Raw genomic sequence first — 12,574 nt, 5'->3', positions numbered from 1 at the left:
CATCAACCTCTTCTAGGAAAGGATGATCTGGCTTAACAGAGAAGTGGATCTCTCGTGCAGGTCTTTTCACCTTCAGGGAGGCAGCTGAGTTGTGGTTGTGTCAGAAGAGTTGGAATCTTAGCAACTGAGAGCCACTCTTGGCCTCACTGAGCCTCAGTTTCCTCATCTGTAAACTGGGAGAATCACACTGACTCCCAAGGCTGGAGTGAGGTCCAATGAGGTAACGTGGATGAATGTTTTGTAAACTCGAGGTGCCTCATACCTGCTCTCAGAAGCCTCCCAGTGAGGGCGCAGTGTATTTTGATCCTTCATGGGAATAAAACAGCTTGAGGCAGCTTTTCCTAAAATTGCTCCTTCCTTCTCCCCACACCCGCATCCCATTTTCCAACCCATTCCTGTGCTTTTTCTTCATAGCCAGTATCACGGCCTGAAAACATGCTTGTTTCTTCTCTCTTCCCCAGCAGACGGTCAGCTCTGGGAGAGGAGGACTCTGCCGTCTTGTTCACCACCGTCTCTCCAACTGCCCAGAAGGCCTGATGTATATAGTAGGTGCTTAATAAATAGTTGTTGAATGTTGAACAATGGGTGAATGCATAATCTGATTCTTCCAGGGGCAAGATGGGATAGCAGTCAAACAGCTGGTTCTCAAACTTTGGTTTGCTTGTTTCAGGTGCAGTTTCCCCGCCCCAGGGGGATTCTGATTTAGCAGGACTGGCGGTCTACTGAATTTGCTACTTTTAACAAGTGCCCGGGGTGATTCTGTTGCTAAGTCACTAAGAAAGTTACTGTGAATCAGACAAATCTTGTTTTGACTCCATCCTGCCACTTTCTAGCTGTATGACCTTAAGGAAGTAACTTAACTTCTCTGAGCCTATTTCCTTATCTGTAAAATAGGAATGACAGCATTCTCACAGAGTTGTTATGAGAATTAAATCAGGTAATGGATGTAAAGTTTTTGGCATAATGCCAGTTATGCAGTTAGCTTTCATTGTTATTTTTATTATCATTATTATTTTATGGTTATGTCCTGGCAGGAGAATTTTCTCCCTGGAGGATCCCTCTGGGGAATCCCCTCAAAGTGTGGTCTGGACCAGCAGCTCAGCATCACCTGGAGCTGGTTAGAAATGCACACTCTCTGCCCCACTCCGGACCTGCTGAATCAGAATCTGCATTTTACTAAGATCCCTAGGTGATTTGTTTGCACGTTCAAGTTTGAAAAGCACTGTTCAAAGTCACCTGTACTGTTTTCTTCCTGTCTCTAATTTCAGAGCCTGCCCTGAGGTTCATAAGCCCTGGCAACCCAGAGACCGCTTGATCCTGGACCCAGCTCACTCCAGCTGAGGACACCAGGAGGAGGGATACCCTCAGTGAGCCCCAGCTAATCCCACAGGCTCTGAACAAGTGACTGTGGAGCCAGGGGATGGACCCAAACTCTGGTGTGCTTTCCCCTCCATCTCCGGCCTGCTCCCATCTGGCAGAACTCTGTATGGAAGGTGGGAGAAGCCCATCCGCTCAAGAGCAGAGCAGAGACTTCCCTTTTCCCTGGAGCCCGGTCCCCAACTCCAGCCTCGCTGACCCTGATTGGTTTTGGGATGAGCACATCCAGGCAAAGAGAGCCAGAGTGGAGACCATCGTCCGAGGCATGTGCCTCTCCCCTAATCCTCTAGTGCCGGTCAACATCCGAGCCAGGGACAGCCCACGCTGCCCAGAGAAGGCCCGGGAGCGGAAGAGGAAGCAGAGCCTTCCCACGCAGCAAGGGCCTCTGAAGCCAGGCCCTGCCAGGGACCATGGCAGCAGGAAGGGGGGCCCTCGGGTGAGAGAACAGCTTCATCTGCTGAAGCAGCAGCTAAGACATCTGCAGGAGCACATCCTACAGGCTGCTGAGCCCAGAGACACGGCCCAGGGCCCAGGAGGCTCTGAGAAGGGGAGGGGCCCTCTGAGTGTAAAGCAGAGGAATGGCTATGGTTCTAGGCCCTGGGCTAAGGGCAGTGACCACCAGCAGGGTTCCAATGGGGACTTCTCCAGGGTGGAAAAACACAGAGTATCTCAGGTTGAATACCAGTCTGAGGAACCCAGGTTCATTCCTTCTGGAACACGGGCTTTGCTGGAGATTCTGAGGAAAGAATTGACCGGGGCAGTGTCCCGGGCTGTGGACTCAGTATTACAAAAGGTTCTATTGGATCCTTCAGGCCATCTGACTCAGCTGGGCAGAAGCTTCCAAGGGCTGGTGCCAGAGGGTAGAAGTGAGCTCTCACCTCCTAAGGGAGGTGCCTGTAAAGATCCACTTCCTCTGGCTACCTTGTCCAGGAGGGCTCAGCCACAGGCTGGGGTCCCACTGGGAAACGTATCACTGGCCAAGCTTCTAGATTCTCCTAGGTACCCTGTCTCCCCAAGAATGATCCCTAACCCCTATCAGGGTGCCCCAGCAAACTGTCCCTTGACTGTACCTTCCCACATCCAGGAAAATCAGATTCTTAGCCAGCTTCTGGGTCATGGACCCAATGGTCACTGGAACAGCTGTCTTCCCCAGGACTCATCTTCCCAAAGTCACCCCTCCTCAGAGTCTGCCCTGCAACCTTGGGGTGCTGTCAAACTGCGACCGTCGGTTTTGAGCCAGCAGCCGTACCCTCTGCCCTTCACTTCCACCCGTGTGGAAAGACTGCCCCTTCTTCCCTCGGTGAAGATGGAACAGGGCGGCCTGCAGGCTGTCACAGATGCACTTCCTTTTCCTTCCGTCCACATATCCTTTACTAGTAACTGAAGTTCTCATTGTCGCAGCCCAGAGAAATAGGAAACCTGAAGGATGAGGGGAGGTGGGGACAAATAACTATGTGGCATAAGGAATAGCTTTGCTTTCCCGATGGTCTTCTTAATGTTGCTTCTAGGCCTTCCTTCCCTGTGGCTCCTACTTATTAGTTTCCATGAGAAAGTGTGACCGCACTGTGGGATTTAAGGATGCTAGGAAGGTTTATTTACCTGCTTCTGTGACACAGATTCTACCATTACTGACTTATTCCTTTGGGTCTGAAAGGGTGTTGTTTGTTTGTTTTTAAAGTCAAATGGGCTTCCCAAATATGATAAACACCCCCTAGAAGGAAGAACCCCATAATTTGGTTGTCAGCTGCTCACACACCTCGGCAGAGAAGGTCAGAGGAGTGAGCTCATCGGAAGCTCCTCCAACCTGTTGGATCTCCAGGCAGAAAGCCTGCGCTGTCTCGATAATTCATGGGGAAGACAGGAGGGACTTGAAACTCCCGGGGTGGATGGGAAAGGGGAAGTTTTCCTCAGGGACTAGATCTGAGAGGCAGCTAGAAGGGCTAAGAAGCCGTTAGTTTAAGCAACAGCTTCTAAGCTGCAGCTGAGAGGACTAGAGCCTGGGGGCTGAGCACATGGAGGGAGAGGAGGCCCTCATGGGGAAGGCTGAGGGGCCCAGGCTGGTCTGCAGGGGTCTGGATCTTATCGCATCTCCTTTGCAACCCTTGGGCAGGAGCCACTCTTAAATAGTGTTTCTCAGAGTAACCCTCCCTCAGGATATTAATAGTTGTTGAATTAAGAAAAAAAAGCAGCTTGGGTAAATCCTTCTTTACTGCAGGACTTCTCAGAGCCCTTAACATGCTGAAATCCAATGTGAAGCTCTAAGAGGAGAATGTATGCAGCCCCAAACTCACACCACCAAAGAACTCTCTTCCAACAAGCATCTTGTAGGACTAAAGTTCCTGACAGATTTTGGATGTTGCTTTTTAAGCGAGCTGAGCTCACACAGCTGCTTCTCCTGGGCAGCCTTGGATCTGCTTTCCAGAGGTCGATGTGTCTGTGGAGTCGCATATCCAGGTGTGAATAGTCATGCCCTCTGCCTGGCGAGCTGTAGTGAGGGTGGTAGGACCAGGTGGGACCAGCTTACTTTCCACTAGGGCCGGCTCTTGCGCCCTAAATGCTATGAGTGCCCCGTGCTGGTCACAGGTGTTGGGAACACCCCCAAAGCTGGGGCGCTGCTGGGTGTTTTCCCCGCAGGCAGTGAGCAACTATAAAACTATCGCCATGAACACCTTGCCTGCCACGACTGCCTCTTCAGGCAGTAGGGAATCTTCTTGGAGGTACAGAGATAGCAACATAGACATTTTCTTATCAGATGATCTCCCTGTGTGAGAAAGGCTACCTGTCTGGGCCTTCGATAAAAGGCCTCTGGTTGAGACTCCCTGTTAAAGTCAGGCAATGGTGGAAGACCCTCAAGAACTCAGGTGCCAAAGATTCTCTGCTATGCTTCCCTTGGGAGGGGCATGCTGATATTTCTCAGGCACCTCCTGTGTGCCTGGCCCTGCCCCGTGAAGTGAGGACTGGGCACAGAGAGCCTCAGGGCCCATCCTCAGGGCCTGGCTGCCCGGGTGACAACCTTTGGAATGATTTGGGGCCCCGAGGCAGCATCCTGGCCCCCTAACTATTCCCTCATTCCTGCTGCCTATCTTCCAGCGTTAGAGATTTGTTCTGTGGGCCATGAAAACCATCTAAGAGCAAGCTGCTTTGAGATGCAAAAGAACTTTCACATTCACACAACATCCCCATGAAACAGGCAGGGCAGGTGTGACGAGATGGGAACGCGGGGAGCAGTGACTGTGCACTTTCTCTGCGCAGGCCCCGCTACTAGCCGTTCACACGGACAAGTCCACCGCCACCTCGCCAAAATTCTGAAACTCCAACTGCTCTGATAATCCCTATGATTTCTTTTCTTAAGGTTGATGGCAACTCTTTTGGTGGCAAAATCCAACCTGCACTGCTTGGAGGCTATTTATAGACTATCGCACTTGGTGTAAATGGTCATCCATCTTGCTGTGGGAATATTAATGTATTGGATTACAGGCTGCTGCCATAGCCCCCACTGCGGGTGTTAACTAACATATGGTACAAATAACGTATTACTGTTATAACAAATTCTGAAATCTGAACCCCTTTGACCCAGCGTTTCAGATCAAGGTTGTGGGCCTGTGTAACCTCACAATCCTCAAGCGTCTGTTCTAGATTAGGTATCTGAGTGGCAGACAGAGGGAAGCAAACTAACTTGCCCAAAGTCAGGAGAAAGACACATGCAGAGCAGGATTCAAACCCAGGATCTGACTGCCAAGCACAAGCTTGAACCACTACACTCTACATTTTAGAAATGAGGCCCAGAAAAGGTCAGTGGCTTGCCCAAGGTCATACAGCTAATAAGTGGCAAAATCAGTATCTGAAACTGGGTCTTTGGACTCCCAAACCCAGGATCCTTTCCACAGCATTTATGAACCTGTAAGAAGGATGACAAATAGGGCCAAGGAGACAGGGGCATGGGTCTTCTGGGTGGCAGCCTGGGCACCAGGGCCAGCTGTAACTGTAAACAGTTGGCTTGGTTTCCTTTGGCTAAACTGCTATGTCCCACTGAGACTCTGAATTGTCCTAAAGCTGCAGCTCTCAGCCCTGAACTCCAAGGTTACTCTGTACGCTGGTTCTCCCCCAGCCCCAGGATTCCCCTGGGACGCTGAGTCAAGTCCCTCCCTGGTGCTAGGCAGTCACCCCACAGCTCCCTGCTCTTATAAAAGGGGAGGGAATCTGTTCCCAGAGTGAGGGATGGGTTGGAATGTAACTTCCCTATTTGTGTATGGATTAAGGTGGACCATGTAATCACTCACTCACTCCTTCATCCAACGTACATTTATTGAGCACCTACTATGTACCTAGCACTGGGCCAGGCACATGGAATACAAAGATGAAAAGATAAGGTTCTCGCCCTCACGGAGCTCACAGTCTAAATAGGGAGACACACATGCAGTAAAAATTCCAATAAGGTCATTGCTACAACAGACGTTTGCAAAAGAGCCTTGGTAGCCCAGGGTGAGGAAGGCCTCATTCGGCATGGAAAGGTTTCCCAGAGAAAGCGTCTGAGCGGAGGCAGGAAGGACGAGGGAAAGTTCTGCCAGGCAAGCAGGGAGCAGGTGCAGCCCAGAAGTTCAAGCTGTTGAGCCAAAGCAGACTGTGATCTGGTCCTTAGTCTGGGAAGATGCTTGTTGGCTTAAACACTGCAAAGGCAATTGTGAGAACCAGAATGGGGACCACCTAGTTGACTCCTCATGTTTTACAGAGGAGGAAACTGAGGCAGAGAGGAAAGGAAAGCTCTACTTGGAGTTTAGGAATAGTTTATCTGGGCCAGAACTGCCATCTTTTCCTATCCTATTTGGAAAGCACACACACACAAAGTACAACGAACTGTGTTTGATAGTACAGATGCCACAGAACTTTTACACATCAAAAGGTTTTTCAAATTTTGCAACTTTACTGTAACATATATGGTATTCAGCATCCAGAAAGATAAAGCTTATCTGCTCAGACTTGCTCGAGACAGAAAAATGGAGCAAATACACCATTCACTCAGAAAAAAAGAAAATAGAATAGAAACTGTAAGGGACAGGACAACTGACTATTTGGATAATTTGTCAAAATTATTTGATAAACTGGTGCTGGTTTTCCTTGACGCTGGGATAAATCCAGGAGGGCCTAAACCCTGGTCACTTGAAGAAGGCCAAACTAATGTTTTTCTTCACGCGCTACCCCAGCTCCAACCTCCTGAAGGCTTATTTCCCTGACGTTCAGGTAAAGTCATTCATTGGGGTTCAGCCTCTGCAAAACTCCCCAGTGGCAGTGGGTTTGCCTGGTGTGAGGCAAGTCCGAGGTCATCATATGTGCACATTCGCTCCCCTTCATGTTGCTGATGGACTCGTGCAATTTCCAGTCTGGGCTGAGACTGCCTGAATAACTGTGATTAACTTTGGGCTAGGAAGGCTGGGTAGCTGAATTTTTAAGCTTCTGAGTTTGAGATATACCCAGAAACACATGGAGAGGGAGGGTAGGGGGAGAGAGAACCCTTAGTAAATGGCATCTTTGGCCTAAGGTTCTGTCTCTGCTGGGGACAGTATGAAAAAGAAATAATATATAGGGCCAGACACTGTCAAAGTTACATTCAAATTGCTGTGTTTCAAAACTGAGTGAAGGCGCATACAGATCAAGAGTGACAATAAGGAAAACCAAACTCTGATTGTTGGAACCAGACCTTGCCTGTTCCCATAAAGCTTCTGGGGGCCCCTTTACCCTGGGCGTTGGGTTAGGGCTATTAATACTTTATAGTTATATCATGCCCTTGCATTTTCCAGGTCTTTCCCTCATAGTTAGCTGCTGGGTTGATCTCTGCACCAAGCTCTGATTTTGATTCACTCTGCAACTCCAAGTTGCCCATAAACTGGTCTCTGAGTTACACCCTCACCCCTTCCCCTGGCCCCTGAGCTGGGAGAAGGCTCTGGGGCTGCCTTGCAATCTGCCTGGGTGCAGCAGAAGCTGGTACACACTGGCCTTGACCCTCGACCCTCCCAAAGTCACAATTACACACCGTGGAAAGCTTTCTGTGGGTAAAAAACCTTCAGAAATCTAGTATATACAAAAACAATTATTTTCTAATGGGCATGATAGCTAGTTCAGATTTTTCTGTGTATAAGTGAATAGGCTTGGAAAAGAGCTGTGGTTTCTTTTGTAAAGGAAGTCCTTAATGTTGGTTGAAGCCATTCTTATTAAACCCAATGTTGAACTGGAAGCTGACAGTTCTGACTCTGAGCACCTCCTGGCAAACGTCTGACTTGATGGACCCCTTGTTTGTACAGTTCAACCGCTGCATTACCTCTCAGATGATCAAGTGGTTCAGCAACTTTCGTGAGTTTTATTACATCCAAATGGAGAAATTTGCCCGGCAAGCGATTTCAGATGGTGTCACAAATCCCAAAATGCTGGTGGTACTCCGCGACTCAGAACTTTTTCGAGCTCTCAATATGCACTACAACAAGGGAAATGACTTTGAGGTAAGACCATGTAATTGGTCCCATGAGGTCTCATGGGTACCTCCCTTTGTGATTGGAGTTTTGGAAAAGATCCCCCTCTGTGTCTGTGCTTAAGTCACTGAGAGCCAGGTCAGCCTGGGGCCAATCCCTGTATTATCCACAAAGATTACAGCCTCCATAGCTTCTCTTAGGCAATAGGTGGATGCTGCAAACTGAATATACAGCCAATCTTCATTCTGAAACTTAAGCAGAGGTCTGCAGCTCTTCTGCCATTTTAGACTTAATACTCTTTATTTACCAAGTTATATAACTTGTTGACCTTTTTTGCCTGAGTGCCAGGAGGCCCAGGACTGGGCTCAGTTGCAGCACCTAGTCTTGGCCTTGGTTTTCTCTACAACATTTTCTGTTCTTTTCATCATTTTGTTCTTATCTTTATTCTCGCTTGAACAGTTTCATTTGTGGGCCTTCTATGGCAAGTCACCTCAGATCCTTTCCAGAAATAATGAATAAACAGTACTCAAGCTTCTCTGTCCTTTGGGGATCTCAATGAAGGCACACTGGTGGCACCTTAGAGGTAAAGTGTCAGTAAAGGGTGAGCAAGTGGCCTAAGTGTCATTTGTAAGAACTCCTAATCCAGACACACGTTTCCTTGTGTGTGACTGACAGCTCTGTGAGGCTGGCGTCTTGTTCTGCAGGTGCCAGGTGTGTCTGGCCGCCTACTACAGTTCCTTCTTCTTGCCTTTCTTACTTGACTGTGATCACAAAGAGCAGTCTATCGATACCTCCAAGAAAGGGAAGAACTGCTGGCATCCACTAGTCGGATGTTCCATCGGAATACGTTTGGAGACCTAGCCCTCCTTCTGAGGCTCGTGGGGTCGGGCCATGTGGGAGTGGTAATGCTGCCACATCTTTCCATGTGGGGGTGGTCATTTGGCATGCAGTGGTGGCAAGCTTCAAGCCAGGCAGGGTCTGGGGGACCTGTGGGACTCCCCACCATTTACGGTGCCAGTCTGGGTGAAGTCCTGGAACATATTCTTGACCCTCCTCAACCTCATAGTTGGCTTTGGAAGCAGGAATGATTCCAAGTCCTTTGAATCCAGCCTCACAAGATGATGGGATGAGGTACGACAGTCATACACTTGGAGGCACTCCTTTCCACATTAGGCACCAAGGAAAAGAATACTAAAAAACTCTTTTGAACCACAGGTTTAATTTCAATCCGAGTCAGAGTTTCCCACCTGAACATCAGCCATTAGTGGAATCAGCTCCTCCTATAAAGGGAGTGTCCCTAATATGCTTTCTCCCAGGGCCATTTCATTGGTACCACCATTTTAAGGTTTGTATTTGATGAGGGAGCAGGGGATTCCTAGGGCTGCAAAATTCACGGTCCAGTAGAGCAAAGATGCTCTTATCAGCCCATCACCAAAGGAACAGGCAGCATCAGGCAATAAGGTCTGTATGGCGCCAGTGCTTCACAGCCTCACGTCTTTTCTTTCTTGTGGGTCTCTTTGGGAATGCAGGTTCCAGATTGCTTCTTGGAAATTGCCAGCTTGACGTTACAGGAGTTCTTCAGGGCTGTCTCCGCAGGGAAAGACTCAGATCCTTCCTGGAAGAAACCCATTTATAAAATTATTTCGAAACTGGACAGTGACATCCCAGAGATATTCAAATCTTCCAGCTATCCCTAGGAGTTGATTCGGAATTAAGATCCCACAAAGTGAGGAGCAACTGGCCAGGGTTTTCTGAGTTTGTCTTAAATGGCAGTTAGTATAGCTGTAGTCATATAAAAAGGGCATAAGAAGAAATCCCCCAAATAAGTACTATTACCATTTCTGATCATTTATTTCCATTTCCAGAACCATCTAGAAGTTTAACTTTAACTATAAAATATATCAACCAAGTGTAATGGTGTGTTGGTAGCATATCGTAAAGGAACACAACAGTTTGGAATCAGAAGACTTAAATCTCCGCTCCACTGTTTCCAGGTGTCGTGACCCTGGGAACTTGCAGGTATCTCTGCACCTGTCAGACGAGGCTGTAAGGATTAAAAGATGATATGTCCTAAAGTACTCTATGAAATGTTACTCACTACACAAATGTTAGTTTTTCCCCCTTGGCTTTCAATAAGGTTATCTTGTTTGGATTTTTTACAAATTGCTGGTTTTAGTTACCTATTTATCAAGCTTTACCTATTTGCTAGACACTTTCAAATATATTCTCGTTAAGCTTTTCATCCTGAAAAGTAGACATTATCTTCATTTAAAAAATAACCAGACAGAGTTTTAGAACTGTGAGGTAACTCGCCAAAGTATAAGGCTAGGGCATTTGGGTTGGTAGGGATGATCAGGAGTGTGGAGGAACCCAACGCCTTCTGGTACCAGGCTGTATGCAGGACCACCTCATGCTGCCTCTCCTGATCTCAAACAGGCCACCAGCCCCAGTAAGCATCCAGCACTGATGGGGCACTGTCATCTGACAACCTCTGCCTAGCACTTAGAAGTGCTTCATCACACAGGATTTCCCCTGATCATTCCAGCAAGCCCAACACAAACTTTCTCCAGGACTTGAGTGTTGCTGTTCATTCCCATTCTTCTGCTGGAAGAGTTTATCAGCTGGACAACCCAAATAGTATTTAATTGACCAATGCGATTGGTGCCCCAACCTCCTATGTGCAGAAGAAACTGATCTTCAGACTGTGAAAGCTAGAAAAGGCCTTAGGAGATCATCTGAGCCAACCTGCAGAAACTAGGAAAGAGGAAACGGAGGCCCAGACAGGAGACTTGCAGAGCCTGTGCATAGCCTCACAGACAATGAATGGGATAACTGGGACAAATACAGCAATGACACACAGGAATGGAAATTCTCCCACTCCATAAGGAAATCACAGTCCATGGTCAATCTTTTACAGATAAAGGAATTCATGAAATCAACGTTTTTTTCCTTCCAGCCCAACACAAATTGTGACTCACTCTGAGCATACAGGCAAGATGTCTGCAAAGCTGAGTGCCTGAATCTGTCTTCTAAGCTAGTCAGAATCAAGTCTTTGCCAGCCAGAGGCCTGCAGGCTGGGGTGGGGGTCACACAGGGCTCGGGCTCCGTCGTCCTGAGGAAGGGGTATCTGGGACTCCATTAGCTTACTTCTTTCCCATCTACATAAAACAAGTTTCCATATTTGACTACCCCACTTCCTTGACTTTCTGGGTGAACAGGATCAGATGAGATAAAATCTCTAAACTATTGCAAGATGTAGCAACATAAAAAAGTATGAAATATGACTTTGTTTTGAATTTTCTCTTCAACCAGCTGAGAAGAAAAACAAAACAAACATACTCAGCCCAAACCAATCTTTTCAGTTGTTTTAAGGTTATTTTTAAGTGTCCTTAATACACCCAATTGCACTCAGATGATCTTGGCCCTATTTTCTCCCACAATGTTCCCTTTACAAAAATAAAGGAATCTGCCAAATCTCAGTTTTAAGAGTAGGCAAGCACTGAGTACCTTGAAAAGGGCAATCAGTTGTCTGTGTTTGGAGATGCAGAAGCACCCACCGTCTAGACTGACAGTGCAGAGCTATTTAAGGCATTCACGGGAAACGATTCCAAGTTCACATGATTGTCTGATACAGAGCAGCCGTTTTCTGTTCCGAACCTGAAATTCATTAGTGTACGTTTTAAAGACCAAGCCAAGCCACCTCCAGGGCAGTGAACCTTGTCCCCAGGACCAATGAGATGAAATGCACAAGCTCAAATAGAAAGCATTTGTGGCCTGCAGTCTTCCCAGGCAGTGCTCTCTAACCACTGAGTTAAACACAGAAGAATGTATAAATACATATGCTCTGCCAACAGAAGAATTCTATTTTATTCTGTTTTTCTCTTTCTACCGAGTATATCTCTCTTGTTGGGAACACAGTCTGGGTGTAAGCTGAGAAGGTGATCACGTTCTTGTAGCAGTCATAACATTGCCAAAGGTCTGGTCATTCTTTCCATTAAGGTAGATGTGGGCACTATTCTTTCCCAAATTAGACATGTTTAGAGTCTAGTCAAATACTGCATAATTGTCTAATTCTTCGGTGGTGGACAGTAGGGCCTGGACTGTGGTTTTTGATGATGGCACTATTGAGGAGTTAATGCCCAATTATCGATTAAAAGCAGGCAGTTAATGGGCATTCCATGCAGGAACACAGCTCCAAACCAGATTTGTACAGTGAAGAGGCCAAAGGCATCACCTGGGCATGTGAGGGTGCCTGATCATCTCCTTTCCATCCGAGAAAGGGCAAAGTACAAACGGCAGAGGTGACACAGCACTCTTTAAACAAGCTCTGCACCCCAGTGCCATCACTATACTGAGGTCCACTTTTAAAAAACTGTCTTTGTTTTCAATGACAAAATATAGAATTCTCAGAAAAAATAATAATTTAAAATAAGATTTCCATAACATAATTTTACACATGCCTTTAGAAAATATCTTTTTAAAATTCTTATAAAATTAACTAAAATTTTGTAACCAGTTTCCTGGATAAAGTCCTATATATTCTAAATTTTCATAATCTTTGATTCTAGCTCTTTTCTTTATAGTTTTAACCCTTTCTTCTGTAAAGCAGATGAAATATAGCTTGACGATGCATGCATTCAAAACAAAATAGAAATTTAAAAAGTCTTTCAATGTTTTTACACAAACTGTATTAGGCATTTACATCAATTTTGCATAATGCAAGATCCATTTCTCAA

General features: G+C 46.8%; 1 protein-coding gene across 1 annotated transcript; it reads left to right on the top strand.

Moving 5' to 3' along the window:
* The first annotated feature begins 1,420 nt into the window (after positions 1-1,420).
* Positions 1,421-12,087, top strand: PROX2 (prospero homeobox 2). Its single transcript, XM_046646981.1, has 4 exons — positions 1,421-2,740; positions 6,508-6,615; positions 7,674-7,868; positions 9,368-12,087. Exons 1-4 carry the CDS (start codon positions 1,421-1,423, stop codon positions 9,533-9,535), a joined length of 1,791 nt encoding a protein of 596 aa, XP_046502937.1. The 3' UTR covers positions 9,536-12,087.
* Positions 12,088-12,574: the final 487 nt, after the last annotated feature.

This window comes from Equus quagga, chromosome 20, assembly GCF_021613505.1.
Source record: "Equus quagga isolate Etosha38 chromosome 20, UCLA_HA_Equagga_1.0, whole genome shotgun sequence".
Lineage (NCBI taxonomy): Eukaryota > Metazoa > Chordata > Mammalia > Perissodactyla > Equidae > Equus > Equus quagga.
Note: the sequence above shows the minus strand (reverse complement) of the source record. Positions and strands in the feature narration are given on the sequence as shown.